This window comes from Centropristis striata, chromosome 20 (assembly GCF_030273125.1).
Source record: "Centropristis striata isolate RG_2023a ecotype Rhode Island chromosome 20, C.striata_1.0, whole genome shotgun sequence".
NCBI classification, from domain to species: domain Eukaryota; kingdom Metazoa; phylum Chordata; class Actinopteri; order Perciformes; family Serranidae; genus Centropristis; species Centropristis striata.
This window is the reverse complement of record NC_081536.1, coordinates 7,350,730-7,374,199: the sequence shown is the minus strand read 5'-3', so window position 1 is coordinate 7,374,199 and position 23,470 is coordinate 7,350,730. Positions and strand designations below refer to the sequence as shown.

The following is a 23,470-nucleotide window of genomic DNA, read 5'->3' as shown; positions in this document are numbered from 1 at the left end:
AACTACAGGCCTTGTTTCCACTGTGCAAAAAGACAAAAGAAAACGGGTATGAATGCTTTTTGCGGGTGGTGGCAACAATCCAGTCAGGAAAATATTACATACCATCACAGACGAAGAGGGTGCAACAAGATGATGTCATTAAAAGAGCGCCAATTGAGCCTCAAACAGTGAAAAACAATGTAGAAAAACATTTTATCCCCCTTTCCTAAATGGCTCTTTTTATCAAACCACAAAAGACACAAGAGTTAGCCTGTTAGCCAAGCCTGCAGATCTTGGCCTCACCCTCTGCTGCTGGGGGCTTCACCAGGAGTACATTGGTCCACTAAACCACTAGTTAGCAGCTTTAGCAATTTGAATTTAGTAAGCACAGAGCTCAGCGATGGTGGCCAGCACTTTGAGTTTGTAATGACAGAGAGACAAAAATGACGGATCCTGAAGAGGCTAGCTTAGATGCTGCAATAACATCGGGTGTATCAGAACTGGAGAGTGTTTCTTTATTTAAAGAAGAGAGAAAAAGACTTTTGCCCCCTTCCGACTGGCTTCGGTTCAGACGGTGATAGACAGATGGTTGATCCAATCACCTGCCAAATATATTTTTTTAAGAGATTGAAGAACAGTTTCCAATGACGGCTTCCAAGATGCTTCCATCTGGCGGCGTCAGGTTAAACTTTTCCAAACTTTTTTGCAATATTTCTTTTTGAAATACCAGCATTTTCTCTCAGTTTTTTAATGCAACATTTTAAGAATGCACATAAAACAGGTGTAAGGTAGCCCACCTCATGAAGCTCTGGACTGTTTTCAGTGTAACCTTCCTCGTCTGTATGCTAAACCAGTGCTGACTCAACAACAGGCCATTTGCTGCAGCTCCATGCCTGAGCTCCCTGAACCACAAGGACACACGATCATTTACAGCTGAAGGCTTTGAAGCTGCACTGTTTCTGATATTCCTGCCTGTGTGTGAGTCATTACAGGCTGCATGCCCTCTGTGTACTCATGTTAGAGGCAGGGTCAGTGCAGCCAGGCCTTTGCACACACTCATTACTCCAATTTTCTGTTCTTAAAATGAATTATCAGAGCTGCTGCTGTTTAGTATGGAGCACATCACTTATGTTGCTGGCATGGCTTACTTTGTTTGTGTGCCTTTTCCAGAGACTGCTTTGTTATGCACCCAAGTATTAATATTCTCTGGCAGGAAGGTGCAGCAAGAGATGAAAAACATCTTTTTAAATCCGGAGCCCTAACCTAAATAAACGCTTTTTTTCCCTTTTTTTTTTTTTACCCTCAGAGATATTTTCCCCCTCATGCTTCCAGTCTTTGTTGCTCGCTCTCTTTGTAGAAGTCCTCGTATCCTCCACCCACTCCCCCCTCCCACCGGCTATAGCTCCACTCTCATAACTCAGCTGTTACTTGGCAACATGGTCCCAGCTGGACCCAGCATCAGCCACGTTGCCACGGCAACGGAGCGCTCACATGCAGGCACGGTAAACATGTTGGGGTTTTTTTGAAAGCCTGCGCTTACATGCACAACTAAAACCCACATGTGTATTCAGCTTTGACTCCGTGCTATAGCAACGCCCCGATTAATCAATGTGGGAATGATTGCCAATATATTCCCATGCACCTGCAGCATCTTCAAGGAGAAATAGATTTTGAAAATGTACGACACAATGTGATGGATTGCTGATTCTGCACAGTGATTCCTCATTGGAGAATATCCATCTGGCTGCATTAAAGCACCTCCTAATATTTTCTGTTTTCACCTCCTTAATTATTAGTCACGTCTTGCGTCACCATACATTTACAGCCAAGATCCACTAGCAGCCATTAAGTGTATGGATCTGGGAAACAAACCTCTTCTCCACGCTCCGGGTAGCACTGCATCTGTCGTCATAGCAACCTGATCCATCATCTGCAGGGGGATCAATTGATTCATTATTAAGTGAGGCGCAGCCCTCCTTCTCTGCTTCCAGTTCACGTCTACTTACTCTGCCTTCAAGCATCCATTATTGACGTCTAAGCCTGCCCACTCACTGGGCTGAAGAATAGAGAGCTGTCAAGTCTGACTCGTACAAATATAATTCACATTCTACATTTTCTCAGAAAAACAGCGTGTTTGTTGACCAGCGTGAAAGGGCCGTGGCGCGAGGCAGGTAGACTCTGCACAAGATGTTCTCTCCATTTTAACACGATCAGAATCATGTTTTGAAAGAGGATCAATACGGATAGCGAACCTAAAATAATCCATTCCCACATGTGGTAGGAATTGTAAAAGAGGTGGAGGAATGAGGGCGTGAGGGTCTTTGTTGTACAGACAAGATGAATTAGCATCAGCTGAGGCTTAGAAAAAGGGAGGGATAAATGTAACGCGACACACATAGCCTGTTCAAAACACTGCTTTCTGGGGCAGGGCATTTATAGCTGCGGGGGAAGACACGCTTTGATGATATCCCCTCTTATTCCAGTCTGTCCTCCATCGTGTGGCTGCACACCTAAGTGGAGCCTGGAGGCACTGGGATGGGATGGGTAGGGAGCTCCAGTTTCGAGGAAGGAAAGCTGACGGAAAGGGGGGGAAAAAAGGAAGACAAATGTATATTATTGGAAAATGTGTGCTAAATGGATGATGTCAGCTGCGGCACTTTGACATTTTAATGTCATCTCTGAGGGAATTACATCATTAGCCCTCTTTCCTGGCCTGGCTCAATGCTGGGAAACCTCCTAATGGATGTCAACAAGCCGTCCCTCTGGAAGAATGGAGCGGGGGGTGGGTGGAGTGGAGGAGGGGGGTGCTTTCACTGAGCTTCTCGCTGAGCTATATGAGACAGAGGCCTCACACTGAGCGTCATCTGGACTAAAAGCCTACAGTGCATTTCTCGCCACAAGATTAACTTGATCTGCGTTGCTGTCTTTATCAGACAAAGTGCAATCATCTGCACGCTCCGCCAGCACTCCACCAGCCCCTTCCGCCTGACCCCGAATGACCCGACGTGTAATAACCTCGCAGTGGAGTTGTTTGTTAATTATTTCATGCATTTATAATTACAGGAGCACATTGAGCTGGCAGCGTGCAAGTCTCCACAACGATTGTGCTCCTTTCAATTTGAAAAGCTGTCAGTGGTCGCCGCCCAGAGATCAGATGCTGTATCCAATAATTGATTCATTAATCATCTACAAGTCCATTAAATTCAAATCAAGTCCAGGAATGCAGGCTTTCTGTGTGAAACTAAAGAACTTATCTGTCGGATTGACTCGCTCTACCCTGTGTGAAATAATTTATGGATAGAAACACCTCAAACTAGATAAGGATATTTTAAAAAAAGCCTTTTATATGCTAATGAAAGTAGTACTGCGGTTTGAAAACAAACATAACAAGTCGCTCATATTTGAGGCAATAATATCAAATCATCACAGTAGCTGCAAATAGACACCCAAACAAGCATGGAGGGAGATCAAGGTTTAGTGTAAAATAGGTCAGATGGGGGATATTGATGTAGCTCAGTAGAATATCAAAGTAAACCAGGGATATGTTACTGAGCTCACGTGGCGATACGCTGACATAAATCAACAGTGTGTGCAGAAATATATATATAGATGAAATGAAGAAGAAAACAATCAATTCCATGTAACAAGGTTTGTACCGCTTTCAAAATACCTAAACTAAAAATGCCCCAACTCTCGATGTCTCTATCACCACATCTAAACTGCTACTATAAATCCAGTTGGGAAAATAGTAGATGGCCCTCCTCGTGACAGTGGACTTGAGTCAATGATGTCACCCATGGATTTCTGAAGAGCTGAAATGAAGCTCAAAGGGCTCTCGGTTAATCCAATAAAAGGGGAAAGATGTGGAGTGCGGGTGAGCTGAATGCTCCTAGCTAGCACGAGAGCAAAACTGTTTTTTGTACCAGGCTGTAAATATGTTTATTTTGCTGTAAGGTTTAGGCATTTAACATGGAGGTCTATGGGGAGTTACTCACTTTTGGAGCCAGCCTCAAGTGGCCAGATGAGAAACTGCAACTTAATGTGCTTATGCAATGGCTTCTTTCCATCCCCAGAGGTTGCCGCTTTTATTGGGAAAATGCCCTTTATTTAATCATTAATATTAATGCCAGGAGACAACAAACAAATATGACAACAAGATAGTTTCATTTCAAATATTAAAATAGTTTTGCTTTACATGAGTAACTGTGTAGATGAAACATCAGATAATGTTGAAAATGACACATTTTTCAAGGGGTTTATTCAAATTCAAGCATATCCAAGCAGAACCTTGAAAACATAATGATTAAATTAAGCATTTCCTAAAAAATGATCAGACAGAGACAGAATAATGGCTGGTTTGTTCAGAAGCTGCTCTCGTCTTATATTGATAGTGAATTCAGCTGCCTGGTGGATCATCTGAGCCTTGGAGAGGATTTGGCGGTGAGTGAAAAGCTGAAGGGTGGAAAGAGCGGCGTGGCTCAGCAGCTTAGGTTCACAAAGCAATTGCAATGGGCTGACCGGTGTTTCAAATGGATTGGGGGCAGAGGAAAATCATATTTCCAGAAGGACCCTAAAAGACCTAGCGTGAGAATCAGATGTTGCATATGACGCGGCTCTATTCTGCGATTCACCCTCTTGAGGACTTTCATTTGGGAGTCAAAGCCAGACTCGCCGTTATTATCTCACTGACTATGAGCCTGTAATCTCCCTCCCTCGTTCATTGAGAAAAGCAGATTTTATGTGACAAATCCAGGGCCCCAGATGACAAATAAGTCAGGAATTTGCTGCGATAAGTACCGCTCACTTTATGGTGCGGCTCGCTTATAGACTGGAAATGGGGGAATATCTGTTTCACTCCATTTTATGCATTCAGCTTTTACTCGTGTTGACATTTAAGCGTGACCCAGAAAGACCCTAAACTGGTCAGACTCACGATCAGATTGATTTGACTTCTTCTTTCATGACAGCTTTCATACAGAATGTTACAAAGTGCCTTTAATGTATGAAGACCCGTCACTTTTCATGCATCCTAAAAAAAGCAACTAGTGCTTTCGGTCCATCAAGTTTACTGTACTGTCATCTCTAAGCATGCACACACACACCAACACACATCATATGCAGACTGAAGGTGGTTACATAAACAACAGAAAATGTAAAATAGTTCTGCATGCACAGGCTGTCATAAAAATAGTGTGCATGAATGAATAACATTAAACGAGTGGGGCAGATAAGCTACCCCCTTATGTGCTCGCCTCAGATTCAAATTTAGCTTTGCGTAGGGAATTGATGAGACACAGAGCTCAAAGCCAAAGTCTTCAAAGACCGTGGTTACACAAGATGCAAGGCGTCAAACCCACTTTGTAGTTCTCGGGTGAACGAGTGGGTTGTAGCTGCTGAGCTGCACAGGGTGATACGGCAACGGAGTTCTACGAGCCCAAGAAAAGATGATAAAATACAAAAGTTACACCAAGGTTACATCGCGCGTAAAGGAGAGCAGAAGCGCTCTTTTTTTCCTTTTTTTAGACGATTGTAGTTGTGGGAGTTGGGGTTGCTCTATCATGTTTCAAGGTTAAGCTCCCCTTTATTGTTGCCATAAAACATAGCAGGTGTGGGAGAAAGAAAAAGAGCAGGAGCACCAAGGGAGAGGAGGGAGAAGAGAACGACACGGAGAGATAAGGAGGGAAATAAAGAGCTGGTGGTATAATAGTGAAAGTGAACGGTTTCATCACACTCACAATGAGGCATTCTGAAGGAGGGAGCTTTAAAGGAAAAGTTCCTCATTTTGGAAAATTGTTCGTTTTCTTGCTGAGAGTTTCGTGAGAAGATCAATACCACTTTTCATATCACTATCGCTAGCCAAATATGAAGCTTTTGCCTACAGTAGTTAGCCTAGCTTAGCATAAAGATTTGAAACAGCAAGCTAGGCTTTGTCGAAAGGTAGAAATCTACCTACCAGCACCAGGGTTCAGGATTTGGAATCAGGAACTTTGATACAGTGGTCAAGAAATAGTTCAGCACCCAACCCTGATTTTTTTTTTTTTTAAAAAGGGCGAATTGGCATTTTTATGCTATGTTCATACCAAACAAAGAGCTATTTTTTTTAGCTTGCATTACTTGTGCAAAGAGATAATGAGACAAAGGAGCGACATGAGAATATTTCTCAACATGTCAAACAATTCATTTAAATAGAACATTTCAGGACATTTCATTTTATGGAAACTAGTCTTGGATGAATCTGACTTGACTCCAGTTTCAAGTTTTGCTCCTTCTGAAAAACCATTTGAATCCCCAGCAGCCCCAGGCCTGTTGTGAAATAGCATTACCACATTATTATTAATATTGCATTCTAAATGGCAGTCTGCGATGGAAGACTATTTGTCTTGGTAACACTGAGAGCACTAAGCGGAAGTAGAGGATTGCAACATTCTTGCGGAGGCCCCACATTCCCCAGAGCACCACAGCAGGGTTGTTGTAGCTCGTACAGTTCCTCCTCTGCCCCCCCTCATCCCTCCCTGCACCCCCACCACCTCCGCCACCCCCTCTTCCCCTCCAGCATCCAGCTTCCTGTGCAGCAGCATGGCCGCTCAACCCTTCCCTTTCCCTGCACTGAGTTCGGTCAAGCTCCAGCTCCCTGTACCCCACCGCTCCAAATACATTATTTACACTCTCCTCCCCTCCCTTCAGCTCAGCTCAAAAGAATCAGGGCAGAGGGAAATAACACCACTATATAGCCCCCCCCACCAGCCCCCCCCGCTCTCCCCCGTGCACTGACACACACACTGCACGCACAATCTCAACCCTCCCTCCACCAGCACCACCCCACCTGCTCACTCTTTTCTCACTCTGCGGGATGAAAATACAGTGCAGGACTGGGCTGCGACAATGGGAAACTCTGTGAGGCCCCAGCCCTCCCATTAATCCCCTCTGACATGCCTCCCGAGGGCAGGGATTTGCTACAAGTCAATGCAGGAGACCTACAGTATGCAAAACAAGCCTGTCTGACTCTCTCATGATTTTCAAAGCCACTGCACTGCACTGCCTGTGAGACAGGAAGGCAGATCAGAGAGAGGGGGGGCGGGGGGGGACTGTGCACACAGTCTGCTTGGTTAACCCTTTCCTCACCCTCCTGCTCAGCGTACGTGTCACTTCCCTCTTCTAGTTTCACTCCTAGCCTAGATTGCACAGATAATGCTGATGACAGATGACAGCATGATGTTAAGCGATATTTTTTTTTCTTCTCCCATGCGGCCATGCTGCTGTTATCCTCTTTGTCTCCCTTTCGTGACGAATTCAGCTCCGAGACGGGCTTGTTACCAGACCAAAATACGAATTCACAGGTCACATGATGCACTCTCAGGCAGAGGATTGAATTTCCGCCTTATCAGGGATCTAGTGATGAGGAGATAGGAGGCGGCTGCAGGCAGGGGTGGGGGGGCAGGATGACATTAGAGAGGAGTGTTGGGTGTTTGGGGGGGGGGGGGTCGGCTGTCCACACCCTGCAGCTCACACTCACAGGGAATGTAAACAACAGAGCTGAATAGACAGGCTGCGTTTACACATGGAGGAGGGAAGGAACCTGCGTGGAGGAAGGGCGGCAGAAGAAGTTAAATTACCACGGGGAGAGCAGCAGCAGCAGAGAAATGGAAAAACAGTTGACAGTAAGACATTGCCCCACAGAGGAAGAGAAATCCGCCAGGATTTGTAGCCTGCTTTAGATTCACGTGATTGGCTCCACTGCTGCCTCCCCCCCTCCTCTTTTTTCCACCCAACCTCAGACCTTTTGAGATGGAAAAATGGGTCATCTGTGTGGAAGTTAATACTCCGAGCACGTACAGTGCTGCTTTATTTTAAGGACGTGCCTTGGAAATTTTTCTTCTTCTTTCCCCTCGCTGGTGAATGACACAGAGAGGGTAATTAATATACCGTGTTGCTGCCGTGCACACAAGTGGCAGTGCAGAAGGGAGTCTTTATTATAGCTGCTGGCACAGCCCGGACATGTCTCATATTTCTCCCCATGACAACGTACAGTAGGCTGCAGGCTCTGTGCACCACAGTCATGACATCAGCAACAGGGCATAGACGGTGTGAGTGTGAGCATCATCAGGCTGAAAAACATGTTCCAAAACACAGACGCAGGCCTCAGTAGACGCCTCCACCTAACAGGCATAATCAGCAGGCTACAGGCGGCAAATACCTCCCTGGGAGGCTGCTGCTCAGAGCTAACACTCTCTGGTGCAGCATGAAGTGCTGCTTTGCAGGGCTACGTGAAGCTGCCATAGCAACCGCATACAACAGAGTTATTTCTGGCTGCTTTAAACTCCCAAACACAGCTGCTCCTACATAACCAGACATCTCCACCGGCCAGATACCCAATCTGTGTATGCATGGCACTCGGTATAATCAAGCCTTGACATTCAAACTGGAATAACACAGCAAAGGTAATTACTGCTGTGGATAATTTGTTGACAGGATTTCCAGTAATGAGTTGTGGAGCTCAAGTGATTATAATATTCCCAATACAACATTTGACATACGATCGGCATCCATGCAAACAAATTACAATGGCAGTTGGGCTGCTTTGGTCTGCTCCCTGTGCCTTATCCTGGGGTTTTAATGTTGCCTTCAATAACAGGTTATTTCCTGCGCCTGTTAATGAAGGAACAGGCTGCATCTGTCATCGCGAGCACATTAGAAAAAAGGATTACAAACTGTTAAAAATCACCCCTCCCGAGCACATGGTCTCTGTGCTGCAGGCACAGCCATTGTTATTGCTGTCAACTGGAACTGTTGTGCTCTCAGCTCTCTCCATTCAGTTGTCCTTCAGTGCTAGTGTGCACACACAGCCTGGAGCAACAGTTCCCCCTACTGCACACGAAGAGGGAGTTTCTATATTTCCCCTTTTCTTCCCCCCCTCCTGTCGGCTTCATCAGATATGAAGAGCTGACTCATAATCCATTCATGCACACATAAATAGAGCAGGAATGCAATTAAAATAATGACATTAAATTAAAAGAATACCTCAGTGATGAGATTATTTTTCAGGACTGAGGACACAGGCTTTGTTTCAGATAGAAACTGAAGATTTGCTGTGTCATCCTGATTTCAAACAGTCATGGCTGTCTGTCAAGGCCTGTTTCACTTGGTGTACTCTGTGATGGCATGCTTTCAGAACCGGCTGTACCGGTCTGGTATCCTTCAGTGACCTCTCAGCTCTTTCCACTCTGCAGGGGACAGAGCATGCGGCCAGCAGCCGAGTGTTTATTTGCAGAAGAAGCAGGTCGGTGGTGGATGTGTGCAGGGGTCTGAACCTGTTCCTGCCCCCAGCGCCAGCAGCAGACCACAGCTCCAGCTTGACCTCCAATACAGTCTGTTATTTTTCTCCTCTGCCCCCCAAAAGGACAGATTAACAACGAGTCACTTCTTCTGCACATGCACTCGGTGCCAGACGACTCTGCGGGCCTCTTGACAGGCTTCTCCTTTTCCAACCAAATGGCAAAATAGCGAGAGCTTGAAGAAAAGACTGCAGAGTGAGCACATGAGTTCATGGAAAATGGAACACCGTCTACCATTTAGTCTTTACTCGACATTTCTGGGCCGCCGTTCAATTTTCATTTTTCATTCCTAATGTAGAAAAACTATTTTCCCCTGCTCTTGTTTCCTGGCAACCTCCAGGTCCTGGCTGCTCTGGCCAGAACCCCTTAGAAAAACAGCTGCAGACAGGGATAAAAATAATTACAGCTCTATTTGTCTTCCAAGAGACACACTTTCAAGCAAACCTACTCCCTTCCCTTACGAGCTGCTCCACTTTCGCTCTCCTGCACACACAATAAAGCCATTCACAATAAAGACATCATGGCTCAGTGTACCCACTCAAGCTCATATGTTTCACCATGCGGGCTGGAAACAAAATACTGTAGTCTCAAGATGGCAACTCAACCCTGTTCTGGCAGTGTCTGTACTTTATTTAGCAGTCTCAAGGATTCATTAACAGGCTGAAGGTCAAGCTTTTTTGCATTTATAGTCAATATGCCTAGATGTATAGATCCTAGATGGAGTTCTAATGCATTGTGTTGCATTCATGTTTTTTTTAAATCAGTCTTTAGGTACAAATCTTTTTCAGATTTTTATTTTGTAAACATAAAATATGCATCCTTGATTTCTGCACTTAACACCTTTTCTGCTTCCCAGCTCTTGGAACAGATAAAGACTACCCACACGCCACATTTCAAAACCGTAAATGCTTTAAGTTTTGCTGTGCATTGCTACTGCCATCTGCTGGTGAATGAAAACCCACAAAATAATGTTTTCATGTTTTATTGTAGGATTTCACACACAAAAATGTGTCAAGATATCAAAGACTGGAATATAAAAATAACATTCAACTGACATTGCAAAAACTATTTTCAAAACAAAGTTCCACAAACAAGTGTACTTCTAGTGTAGGCACTCTTACACATTTCACATTTAATGCGCAGCAATATGTAACAAATCATTTACATACCTTTTTTTATTAGTGCATGATATATCAGCAAAGCCCCCACAATATAGCACACAATTACTTCTGAACGAAATTAATAGAATAAACAAAAGGAAAGAAAACATGAAATCTGGTGGGAACAAGATTAGAAAGACGGAATGTGTCCAACATTTCCCACAAATGTAATCTCGAGGAAGTTATTTAAGCATGGAGTGCCACGGTAGCGGGGGGGTCATTGTCACCTGATGTCCAAAGGTCGAGATCTGTCATAATAAGGCTCACGGCTGCAGTCCCACGTACCAAACAGTGCACAAATATCTGTCACATCACTCACACAATCTGAGTAATAGCAGATTTCCATCTCACTCGCATTCACTTGATGCCGTCTTCGGGTAGATTGATTGAGAGCTGATGATTAGCTGAAGAACAAAAACATTATATATTTCAGGGGGTTGTCTAAAAAAGTGGAAAACACCAGTTACAAAGCTAAACTTCAGTTGTTTTAGGTCTTAGCATTTCTGTCTTAGAGGTGAAATAACCAAGAGCTACTGACACATGGCTCTCAGCATTGGAATTCTAAGATTGATCTTGCACCCTTTCTTGTCCCAGAGACCACACATAGCAACTGGGGGGTTTATCAAGGATGCTCTGCAACAAACAAACAAACAAAAAGAAAACCCAAACTGAAATTTTATCGGGGGAAGCAGAAAATCCTCACCTAACAGATCTCCATCTCACACAGTCATTCACTCGACATCATCTTCTGTTAAAGAGCTAGAGTTGACGATTCGCTGAAAAAACAGAAAACAACATCTTTCAAAGGTAATGCTTCAAAGTGAATAGCACAAAATAAAGGATAGCTTAACTTGTGTTCAACTTTCTTTCTCAAATCACTCAGGAATACTTTAAAGCTAGAATGCAGCACAGACTTGAATAGAGCAGACATTAATTAAAATGCAAAAATCTTACACTCCAGCATTTCTGTCTTAGAGGTGAAATAACCAAGAGCTACTGACACATGGCTCTCAGCATTGGAATTCTAAGGTTGCTCTTGCACCCTTTCTTGTCCCAGAGGCCACACAAAGCAACTAGGGGGTTTATTAAGGATGCTTATTAAGCTCATTTAAAAAAATATAAAAAAAAAACCCTGGATGTTTAATGGGAGATGCAGGATATCCTCACCTGGCTGATGGTGGGCAGTTTGGTGAGCAGCATTTGGAAGACCGGGGGCGGCAATGTCTGCTGGAGCACCTGAAGCAGCTGCTGAGGTTGACCACATACAGCGATTGCATTGGTCAGGTGATCCACACCTTTGTCAAAGTCTCCTGAATAAGGGTTAGAAAAGGTTTAGAAAACTATCAAGAAATGAAAAGGGGGTTAGCAAATGGTAGATGTGGTAGTTTAATGTGGGTTAAGTGTATCAAAACAATAGGCTTGCCTTTTGAACTTTGTAAGAATAAATATTTAGGCGGAAGTGCTTAAGTGTGTGGAGACATGAAGTGCAGCAGGAGACAGGTTGTGTCACTGAATGATTTACATTTGTGCTCTTTGATGTGTCTTGTACGTATGTATCATGCACATAAGCTAACATGTTTTATGTATGAATAAACTGGAAACAGACAGGTGGCTAACCTTGTGACAGGAGCTCCTCTCCCAGCTGGATTTCCTCCAGAAAGAATTTCTGAACAGCTTCCGCGTCCTTCAAGTCGGGGAGCTTCAAAGTCAAGAGACAGCATGTCAGAAATGCACATCTAAACCAATAACACTAAAAAAAAAAAAAAAAAAAAAGGAAAAGCATTGTCTTACCCTTGCCACTCCAGACTTGGCACTAGAAACGTCTTTCTTTCTTCTACCTGTGGGACAGAAGTGGCTTTAGACCGTGATGTGAAGTTACAAAACGACAAACACGTGGTAAAAAAAAAAAAAGAAGTAAAACTGTTAGCTGCGCCAATGCTAAGTGCACCAGTTAACTGCGAATTAGAGGTGGGAAAGTAAGCCAATACTCTTTATGCAATGAGTAAATGCAACAAAAAGAGAATAAATTCTTATCCATATGGAAACTTTTAAAATGAAGTGTCCTTGCGGCTCTACCACATGAGAGCTAACGTGCTAGGAGCTAACTTCCATTCGGCTGCAACACTTACGTTCACGTAGCTTTTCCTTGAAGCGAGGATCACTCCGCCGCTTTCTGTCAAAATAAATACAGTATGCGACGAACAGGGCTCCACACACCCCGGCTACTATCACGCTCGTCCGGCCGCTCATCATTTCAGAAACTATTCATAGACACGGTGCGCAGCACACTAGCTGACTAGCAGCTAGCACGCTGCTAAGGAAGTGCGTAGAGGAAGTAGCGTTACGTACGTCATGACGCAATAGTATGTAAATGTAGCTTTCAAAAAATGGTTGTAGAAAAGTCTCTCAGAATTGTAAAAGACAAAAAAAGAACTATTTCTTCAATATTATGACAGCCTGATGAATGTATAACCTTAATTTCTAATAACTATATATTTTAAAATCATTATTAGTAAATTCAGACTTTATGTACTTCGTATTTTCTGCGTGACCAATGTCTGTACCGCTTTCTTTAAAAAAAAAAAAGTATTGTTTTTTTTACTACTACTTTTATTCCTCCTGATCAGTTCTTTGTTTCATGACATTTGTTTCTTGTAATCCCTTTTTGTCTGACCTTATGATTGTAATGTTCCTTAATTGTCAATAAAGACAAAAAAAAGTTTGTAGGAATAACAGTAAAACACTGTCAAATACATCAGAAATAGGCCGTAAAATTAAAAACAATATATCACCGTATTACACTTTTAATTACCGTAAATCAAAGAATAGCACAAAACTTTTACTTTTTTTCTGTCATAAACTGTAGGAAACACATCATGGTATGACATGAACATACCATGATGTCTGAATGAATGACACAATTACCCTAAAAATTAAGGGACTACTCAGTCTAAATTAGTTTTTGCTGATATTTAAATTTTACATTTAGAATAGAAAACCCCACTCACTGTATTTTTACAGTGAAGTTCTGGCAACCAAAGCTGCCGATATTTTACCGTAAATTAAACAGATAAAAAGAAGCAAAAAATATATATTTTTCACTAAAATTTAGTAAAAGTATTAAGCATAACAAACGATGTACTTCAAAATTGTACTTACAAGCGACACACTGAATACTTCACAAACTATGGCATTTATTTCAAACAGAGGCTTCTGCTTTGCTTACATTTTTACAATAAATTACACAATGACCATCGTCAGATGAGCCTAATAAATACTATCGAGCATTTTTCAATAAGCTCCATTACTTTCTCTTAATCTATGATCCAGACTATTTTCCATATACAGGTTCATACAGCTGTAGCTTCAGGCCATGTACAGGTTGGAAAATAGTTCAGCCGCATCCAAAACCACCATTCTTCTCTTACAAGCACAAGCTATAGAAAAACAAAACAATACAAACTAAAGCAAAACATGAAATAAAATTAAAAAAAGAAGCAAGAAGGGAAAAAATAAGTATTGAAACTGATGAAAAGAGGCGAAACAAAACAACATAATTCAACTGAAATAAATCTGTTCCTACAAGAGAACAAGAATGAGGACAAAGGGGAGAACAAACATGCTGTAACCTTCAGTATTTACACTCAAACTACAGTTAAAACCGTAAAACTGTCTGTACAGAAAGGTACATGTTATTAACAGTGCAAGATATTAAATAGCTTGACTCAAAACACTTCTCAATATACAAATGTATAACAAAAGCATACAATTACATACAAGTGCCAAACAAAATGTAACTTCAGGTTATCATACAGTAGGGGCTCTATACAAAGGAAACACTGGAGATGTCTTCAGAAATGTATACACATACGTCACTTTATGATATAAATGCACATTTACAATATCTTTACCTTTAATCTGGTCGTAGTACAGGAAACAGAACATTTTTGGTAGGGATGAGTATGAGAGGAATCTGGCGTGTCATTTTTGATCATGAGTAAAATGAGAAAGATGCGAAAGAGTGTGTATTTAATGAAGCAGAAATGTAATTAAATAACTTCATGTTTGTCTGAAACACTGCAAAATGAGGGCTTAATTCATGTGCTGCTGTAAATATCTCCTATGGCTGCATTCACGTAGTTGATACAGCTGTTGCAGCGAAAAACAGGTGATGAAAATATAAAGAAATAAAGCAGATGGGTTGTTTTTTTTGTTTTGTTTTTTAAAAAGACTGATGAACTGGAGTAATGTGACCACTGGATTCAGCACCTCCATCATTGCACATTTTATACTGCCAAACTTAACAGTCACACCCGAGCTGGATGAGTATTCAGTAGTAGATTACAGGTGATCCAGTATAGGAGTTCTGCCTTTTTTTTTTTTTTTGCACTTTTTAAAATATTACCACACGCTGATAAAAACCATCATAATCTGTCACTGCCTGCTCACTCATACAGCATTCTTCAGTCTTTTTGTAAGGGACACATTATTCCAGCTTGACCCTCTGATTTTGAGAAGAGGATCAGGGGGGGAAAAAAGTGCTGTCCTTTTCTCAAAGTGCCCCATGGAAAAGAAAAAAAAGGCACTACAGTATCATTCCATATTCATCCACTGAGGCCGTCAGTGGACCTGTGATGGTCTGATCCATCAACACCTACATGCCAACACGTACAGGACCACACGCCTGTACGTGAGAAAAGCATCGTCAACCACTTGAGGTTTAACCACATGAAGGCCTTTTTTTTTTAACGAGGGTGGACAGAGAAACGTGGCAAAGTTACATTTCGTACGCTCCTAATGCCAATGTGGCAGTGTTCCTCTGAATTCCCCACGATAACGCGGCGAGCTCAGGCTGTACCGCGTTGAGCTGTGAGGACAGAGCACAGAGGGGTCTTCACTGGAAATCATCCCTTACCAATACAACTCTATCAAATGGAAACAATTATTGCTATCAAAAACAATTCTTATAAATGTTCAATTTGAGGAGAGCGCAAAAGACAATTTTGTATATATTTGTTTGGACAATTTTTATCCCCCTACACAATCTTCATAAAAGTGCACTTAAGTGCCGTTAGCTTGCCAAGGAAACAGTTGTCAATAGAAAATAGTGCTTGTTTCTTGTTTGTTTTTTTTAGTTTGTCTCTGGTCTGGTTTTTGTGCCCCAGTAGTTACAGTATGTAGGTTGACTTGTCCGTCCTGTTGGAAGGGAATGGGGGGCGGCGACCCCGGGGTGCTGGTTAAGTGCTTAGTGCGGCGGCTTTATCGCTGGTTCGTCCTGTCACCTGCACTCCACAGATACCCCAGAGTTCTGAGAAGAGGAGGACGAGGATGACACCGGGGGGTCGGCCAGTGTCAGCATGACTGCCGCAGTCAGTGAGCTGGAGGACGGCGAGGAGGAGGAGGAGGATGAAGAGGAAGCAGCCACTGTGCCTGTAGGGGAGAAAAACCACTTGGTTACGTTCAGGTTAGAGGCGTGTTTAGGCTGTGAGAGGAGAGTGGAATAAAAAATGGATCGCCAGAATTTTCCTGAGTGTGATCTCTGTGTTTATAAAGAAGGCCATTTCCGCCAGTTATAAAAAATAAAAATGAAAACTTGGCTTTATTAAGAATTTTTTTGCCCATATTAAATTGAAATTATGAGATACAAAGTCATGACTTTTTTTATCTCATAATTATGACTTCTTAAAATGTAATAATTACGAGTTATCTCATAATTTCGACTTTTTTATCTCATATTATGACTTTTTAAATCTTATAGTTATGATTTTTTTAAAAATCTAATAATTATGACTTTTTATCTCATAATTTCAATTTTTTTATCTCATAATTTTGATTTTTTTATCTCACAATTCTGACTTTTTTCCTCATAATTTTGACTTTTTAAAATGTTATAATTATGCACTTATCTCATAATTTTGACTTTTTAAATCTCATAATTATGACTTTTTTAAATCTTAAAATTATGAATTTTAAAAATCTAATAATGATGGCTTTATCTCATATTTTTGACTTTTTTAATCTCATAATTTTGACTTTTTTAATCTCATAATTATGACTTTTTTAAATCTTAAAATTATGAATTTTAAAAATCTAATAATTATGCCTTTTATCTCATAATTTTGATTTTTAAAAATCTCATAATTATGGCTTTTTTAAATCTTAAAATTATGATTTTTTAAAATCTAATTATAATGCCTTTTATCTCATATTTTGGATTTTTAAAATCTCATAATTTTGATTTTTTTTTAAATCTCATAATTCTGACTTTAAAATCTTATAATTTTTAAAAACCTAATAATTATGACTTTTCACCTCATAATTTCAACTTTTTTTTCCGACAATCCGACTTTTTTCTCATAATTTCAACTTTTTAAATCTCATTATTTAGACTTTTTTTTAATCTCACAATTATGACTTTTAATATGGGCAAAAACAATTCTTAACAAAGCCAAGTTTTCATTTTTATTTTTTTATAACTGGTGGAAATGGGCTTCCATAGTGTTTATGACTTGCAAACAGGTGATTTTTTTTTCAGAATAATCATTCCAAGCTGTTTAAAGGCATTCTATGCAGGAATTGCTGCTTACTGTTTGTAAACACAACATTCAAACTTGGCCTCTCCTTTTCAACTTAATAAAAGTGAAAGCAAACTACAGATTCACTCCCATTTTAGAACAAGCTTTGTGCAGTTGGCTTCTTGCCTCACTAGTTTTTGGCACTGTGTCCACTATGTTCATAGCTTCATGCCCAAAAGGATGACGGCCAGAAATGTCCCGAACACAGAAAAATGACAAGGATCACTGCAGATACAGAAACCACCAGACACTTCCAGTGGCTCATATGAGATTGTTGAAAAGGCTAACTTTTCTATTAGTCTATACTTTTTCACATTTTCTTTGGAAATTCCTGCATAGTATAGCTTTACAGTGTTGCTCAGTAAAAAAACAAGTTTTGTCAGAATCATATTGTTTAAGTGTTTGTTGTAATACTTAATTCAACCACAAGAGGCTAAAGTGCACCACCACTAAGTATTCATGTTTTCTTTCAGGTGAGTTGAAATTTACACATGTGGCCGAAATTATTATTACAAGAACAAAAACAAAAAACCCATCTCCCCTGGCAAAACTCCCTCCCCACACCTGTTTCACAGATGAACAAAGATTCTTCTTGTTCTTTGGTCATAAACACAGGAGAGAAAATCATTTTGCTCAAACTTAGCAACTGGATCACCAGAATTTCTTTTCTCACTTTCCTCTCAAGGCTTCTTTCTATGCATGTTTGGTTTGATGGTGCAACCAGATCTTTGCACACAAATGTAATAATGGATTTTAAGAACAGCTGGTTCAACCCAGTCCTGGTAATCACATACTGAGATCACAAACTGCTGACTCACTTTCCCGTTCCTTCTTCTTCATGCGTTTTCGTCGTCTGTCGATAGACGCCACCTCAGACTTGAGGGAGAGGTAGTGGTTCCTGATGTCCTGCAGCTTCTCCTGAAGAAACGAAATCCTCTCCAGACTGCTCATCTTTTCCAGGTCAGCTGAGAGGAAGGGAAATAATGCATATTAGGGGTTAAAAGTAAATAAAAGTAAACATAAAATCAGTAAATGTATGGAACCCCACTTTCTGCTGGTGGGTATAAAAGTCAAGCTTTTGAAATTTTTTTTTTTTCCAAAATCACACCATTTATTATAACCAGAAACTGTAAAAGCAGAAATAAATGTTGGATTTTTAAATTTCCGACCCCCCTTGAATGACTCACTCTCATGCATAACAAACACACTTACACATCTGGAAGCTCCACTTGTACACACGTGGGGATCTTCCGTGGTTGTCTCGGTGCTGGGTGTGGTCGGAGTCACCCTGCTTGTGGTACTTATGGCTCGAAGGGGGAGATCGTCCGTGACACTTGGGCGAAGTGGCAGCCTTCACGTCTGCTGTGTTGTTCTTAGAGGCAGTTGATTTGGCAGTGCCCTCAACAACGGACTGATCTTCACTGTCACTGCTGTTGGCTGGAGGAGAGAAGACGGCAGAGGTAAAAAATAAAAATAAAAAATTGGATGACGATCAAGTAATATCAAATTTCCTTTCCCATTTAGAGTCTTTAATTTAATGTCGGGAAACTAGTAAATATGAAATAAGAGTTTTATGTCTGACAAAAGAACTGCTGCCGTGTGAAATGTAAAGGCTAGCAGAGCGTCACCACTTCTATCTGCAGCTCTCCTTACCTGTTTTCCTATTCTTTTTGGGAGGCACACCTAGGCTCTTGCGGTTTGGCTTGTGTTTCTTTGAGGCTCCACCTGTCTGTGATTCTTTCTGCCGCTTTTGACTCACAGACGCTACAAAGAAAATGCAAGAAGACGTGAGGGAACAGGCAGACTGTGAAATGATTTGTCAGCATGTATTTCTTTAGTATTCCAAGTAATTCTGACAATGAAGAAAAAAAAACACAAGAGCAGAGTAGATTGGCAATTCTTTGTACCTTTGGACTTCTGCTCACTCTCCTGTTGGCTGCTGCTGCTCAGCTCGAGGCTGCAGCTGCTGCTGCTGTTGCAGGAGAGGCTGACGTCAAACACCTTTGAGGGGGAACCTGCCCCCTCGTCCTGAGGGAGTTCTTGCAGCTCCCCGCCCAGACTCTCCACTTCCACCGTGCTGCTGTCTGTCTCGCTGCGCCCCCCTGCCACTTCCTCGGGTATGGGTCCTGGGGGAAGAGCGTCAGAAACCGGCTCTGAAGGCAAGGCGGCGGGTATGGACGGTGGCGGGGAGGAAGGCTGCGCCGGCCCGGAGTCCTCCACGGCGCTGCCTCCTCCGCCTGAGGGCGACTCGGGCGTCGTTGGCGGCGTGTTGAGCACAGAGTTGCTGCCGCTGCTTGGGAACTCCTGCAGTTTGTCGTTCTCCATCTGCTCCTCCGAGGCCTCGTCCTCGGGGCCAGCATCCTGCTCCACGCTCGGCTCCTCCAGACACGGCGGCACGGGCGGCGGGGGAGAATTGGCGGCCTCCGTGTCCGAGTCGGAGAACAACTCTTTGAGGGTCTTCTTCGGCCACTGGGCCTGGATGCTGGACCAAACGTCCTTTTGGCCTTTAGAGCGGACAGCTGGTCTCTCTTCTGCATTCCCAGACATTTTGGCCCTCTTTTCAGGAATCTCCCAGAAACCAGCTTGCCTGCCACCTTTGGTCTTCTCCTTCATTCCATTATACTTCTTGGAAGGGGAACCTTTGGTTTTTGGCCGGCTTCGCTCGCTTTCCCCCACCTGGGTCTCTGCCAGCGCTGCACCCTCGTCATCTGAGCTGCTGCTGGAGGAGGCTCCCCTCTCCTCTCCTGGACCCGCCGCTCTCTCCTCCAGCTTCCTGGGCGAGCCGACAGGCAGCCAATCGGCACTCCTGGTGCTCCGGGTCTTAGCTTTGGATTGGCCTTTCGGGGTCCTCTCCGCTGCACCGTCGGACTTCCTCTTCCTGCTGCTCGCCTCGCCCTCTACCTCCGGTTGGCTTCTGCGCTTCCCGACGTCTGCGGCGCCCTCTGCGCTGACTACATCCTGGCTCTTCCCTGAGACCGGAGAAGGTTTAGATGCTTCGGGAGGGGGGGCGCTCTCCCAGCCCTCTGATGCTTGCGGAGGCTCTGGTGCGGCCTTCCTGGGGCTGCCTCTGCACCCGGGGCGATCCTCCTCGTTGTGCTCTCCCTCCTCGTCCTCGTGCTCGCTTTCGTCCGTGGACATCTCTGAGGCTGTGGTGAACGAGAGAGAGAGCAGGTGTTAGTTTCAGCAGCAGGATATCAACAGTAAATAAACCACTTCACAGAGACACAGTCCTAAGCTGCTGTAAGTGTGCATGAGGACTACAGCCTAATGAGTGTTGCTACCTTGCAGGCCATTGAGGATAGATGTAATTTCTATAGACTTGACTGGAGACTGCTGAGTCCCTTTGTCCTCACCCTCGTCCATCTTGGAAAAGACATCCTGACTCAGGCCGCACTTGGAGCGCGGGAGGCGGTTAGCGTTGGGGCCGAGGACTTCTCTGTCATTGAGCCTCTCCAGCCTGTCTCGCTCCCTCTCCGCTTTGTTCTGTCAGGATTGAAACACAGTCAGTGACTCGCATCGTGACATCAAACCGGGGCTGGAAAAGTTACGACTCTGCAGACTCAGTTACCTTTATCTTTTTGCGATGCTTTATTTTTGGTACATTCTTATTGGCGGGCCGCACAATCTTGTCTGCTTTGATCCATTCATCATATCTAAAAAAAACAAAACAAAACAAAAAATCAAGTACAGAGACAAGAGACGGTTTCATCATTCAGATTCATCATTCAGATCTACATCCTCTCACACCACCCACCACACAGACACCTCTACTGTCTGACCCCAACATGTTGCTGTGACACAACAGCAAAAAGGAAGAAATCCCATGGTGTTATGTGGAAAAAAGACAAACCTTTTACGATGAAGAAAAGAAACAATATTAACACCGACCACCACACAAATCATATTCAACAAAGTTCCAACAGTACCAAGGGTGCTACTTGGGTTGAGGAAAATGAAAACGACATCGCACACGACAAGACACAATGCAGAGAACACCCCACTGTCTTTTATAGAGTGCTAGAGGACCACACAACAACATTGAGACGATGAGAATGCTAAGTGCGCTAGTTGAACCTCTGTGTCATGGTACCCTAACACTCTACTTAACACTGCGTTACTTAACCCTGACCCGCTGGGGAGGGGGGAGAGGGTTGAGAGGTAGAGGTGAGTGTAGCAGCACTTTGCTTGGCCTTTCAGAGATCCAAAGGGTAGCTCACATTACATCTTGTAAGATATTTTAAATAAATTGCAAGCAAATAAAACCACTGATTGGCTATTTTCCAGAGTCAAATTCAGCCTGTCTGCAGATTTAGTTGAGAGGACAGACAGCTGGGGGACAGACAGACAGGGGATTCAGTCAAAAAAACTGAGTGAGGGAAGCTGAGTAATGCTCCACATCAACCCAATTCTGTTTCTGCCACTAGATGGCCCCCATAATCAGTGTACTGAGCATGGGACTGGATCAGGTGAAGCAGAATTGTGAGGAAGGGATGTAAATGTTACTGCTGAGGGGATACCCATGTAGTGGTGATCCCTTAAGATGTTTTTTTTGTTTTTTTTAGGGTGAATATAGACGTTAGGTGATTTCTCCCCAGGTCCTGTCTTACCTGACGTTCCAGCCACAGTAGTGCACCAGGTAGAGCACCTCTCCCCCCTCCACGTCTGCCTCTTTCACAGTGGCCTCGTACGTCTTCAGATTGCGGGCTCGCCCATACCTCACCTGCACCTTCATCCCCGGGGGGTAACACTCAAACTCCTCCCCTTCCTCCCCCTCCTGACTGCTGTCATCCCTGCAAGAAAAACAGTTCAGCACTTCCTGGCCCTAGGCTGCCCCACAGATCCCCACCCAACTCACTACCTAGCTGCTAGGAAGCCTGTTTTCTAATGCATTTTTTTTTTTTTTTGCTCCACCCTTGCCTTTCCTGTCCCGTTACAACACTATTCTATAAAGAAACTTCCCATTTCTGTCCTGCTTTTACTCTAGTCCAGTGTAACCTACAGCAAACTGCAGTAAAAAACAACTGATCATTTACAGTGAGCCAGTCAGAGAACAGTACATGGATAAAACATTCTTTCATGGCAAAAATCAATCATCTTGCATGGGAAATAACACTACTGTTAGGCTGTCTAACCCTATGTCCACACACATACTTGGGATTCTCACTCACGCACACACACGCTGTAAGAAACAAAGCAGCCACAAGGAGGAGCTAGAGGGAAACAGTCAGGAGATGTCGAAGCTGGAGGGTAAACGGGCGGTGCAGGGAATGCCAGTAAGTGGTTTAGGCGGCGCAGGGGCCACAGGGGCAGGTTAGCACGGCAAAGCACAACTTGGCAGGCAGCGCAGCAACTTAAAGCGAGACTACAGTGCTGAGAGGAAGCACGGCTACCACATCCAATTTGGTCTGCTGCCACAGAGAACGGCAGTCCTCCACACAATCCCTCTCAGACCCAACTGCTGGGAGAGTGTGCCTTCTGCAACGCAGCACAGTGAAGAAGACGCACTTCTTTGTGCAGCAGTGCAAAGTGTGACAGCTGAAGGAGCTGTTACCGCCCTAAGACTGGGGGACGCGCTGCACTTCAAAATGCCAGCTGATTTTTTTTTTAAAAACACACTGCACATAAATCAATTCCACAGAGCTTTTTCCACCCCTCAGTGATAAATGAGGTTACAGAACACAAACAAGCACAGGCAGCACATCAAACACGGAGATATAACACATTTAGAGCTGAAATAACAGTCAAATATTCTCTTAGTCGAGCTGCAAAACAGAATAGGCAAGTATTTTAATGTTATCTTTTAAGAGAAAAGTCAAACATTTGCTGGTTCCAGATTCTCTGATGTGGAAATTGCTGTTTTTCTTGGTCTTACTTTACAGTATATTTAATTAGGGATGGACTGATATCAGACAGATACTGACTGAAACAGTTACATCAGCTATTAGTGACAATGGGGCCAATCTATTCAATTAAATTCTATGTTCATGTATATCCATTATAAACTGGATTTATAATTCCTGTTTAAGTTTTAAACCAATGTGTTGCTGCATTTCAAAGGTTTACACTTGTATTCCTGTTCATTTTGAAGATTTTTTTACTAAGCTGCTGGTGCACAATTTATTATTTTAATAATAAATAACATTACTATTTAAGCTATGATTATTTACAATGGAAATGCCTACATAAGAAAATACAATGGTTTTACATGACATTGATTAAAACATTTTTTTACATTTTTAAAATTATTTCTTTTTATTAAAAAATAATTTAAACTATTCTTTTTAGATTTTTAAACTTTGAAATGGGTCAATTTGACCCAAAACATAAGAGGAGGGTTAAAAGAAAAATCCCAGTCACTTATACAGCTTTTTAGTTATTTCTGTATTGGATCGGTACTTGGTAGTGGATAACCGAAGCTCAGGCA

The 23,470-nt window shown here is 42.8% G+C and overlaps 2 protein-coding genes and 2 non-coding genes across 6 annotated transcripts in view; all 4 read right to left on the bottom strand.

Annotated features, from left to right (window-relative positions):
* Nucleotides 1-10,277: 10,277 nt before the first annotated feature.
* tomm20a (translocase of outer mitochondrial membrane 20) lies at nt 10,278-12,821 on the bottom strand. The gene is made up of 6 exons (XM_059359334.1): nt 12,601-12,821; nt 12,263-12,309; nt 12,089-12,170; nt 11,639-11,781; nt 11,175-11,247; nt 10,278-10,875 (listed from the first exon to the last, which is right to left on the bottom strand). Exons 1-5 carry the CDS (start codon nt 12,722-12,724, stop codon nt 11,203-11,205), a joined length of 441 nt encoding a protein of 146 aa, XP_059215317.1. The 5' UTR covers nt 12,725-12,821; the 3' UTR covers nt 10,278-10,875; nt 11,175-11,202.
* On the bottom strand, nt 10,973-11,105 carry LOC131958820 (small nucleolar RNA SNORA14). Its single transcript, XR_009389310.1, has one exon. It is a non-coding gene; the product is annotated as a small nucleolar RNA SNORA14 (small nucleolar RNA).
* LOC131958821 (small nucleolar RNA SNORA14) lies at nt 11,436-11,568 on the bottom strand. Its single transcript, XR_009389311.1, has one exon. It is a non-coding gene; the product is annotated as a small nucleolar RNA SNORA14 (small nucleolar RNA).
* An 824-nt stretch (nt 12,822-13,645) lies between the features above and the next one.
* Nucleotides 13,646-23,470, bottom strand: part of arid4b (AT-rich interaction domain 4B) — a 59,058-nt gene continuing 49,233 nt past the window's right edge. The window contains exons 17-24 of one of the 3 annotated variants that reach the window (XM_059323860.1): nt 21,654-21,836; nt 20,615-20,699; nt 20,328-20,529; nt 18,954-20,192; nt 18,700-18,810; nt 18,259-18,483; nt 17,865-18,011; nt 13,646-15,901 (exon numbers count right to left, since the gene is read on the bottom strand). In XM_059323860.1, coding sequence (XP_059179843.1) covers nt 15,750-15,901; nt 17,865-18,011; nt 18,259-18,483; nt 18,700-18,810; nt 18,954-20,192; nt 20,328-20,529; nt 20,615-20,699; nt 21,654-21,836 — 2,344 coding nt within the window. In that variant the 3' untranslated portion in view covers nt 13,646-15,749. The remainder of the gene's footprint in view (nt 15,902-17,864; nt 18,012-18,258; nt 18,484-18,699; nt 18,811-18,953; nt 20,193-20,327; nt 20,530-20,614; nt 20,700-21,653; nt 21,837-23,470) is intronic. The other 2 variants (XM_059323861.1, XM_059323862.1) reach the window with 2 other exon arrangements.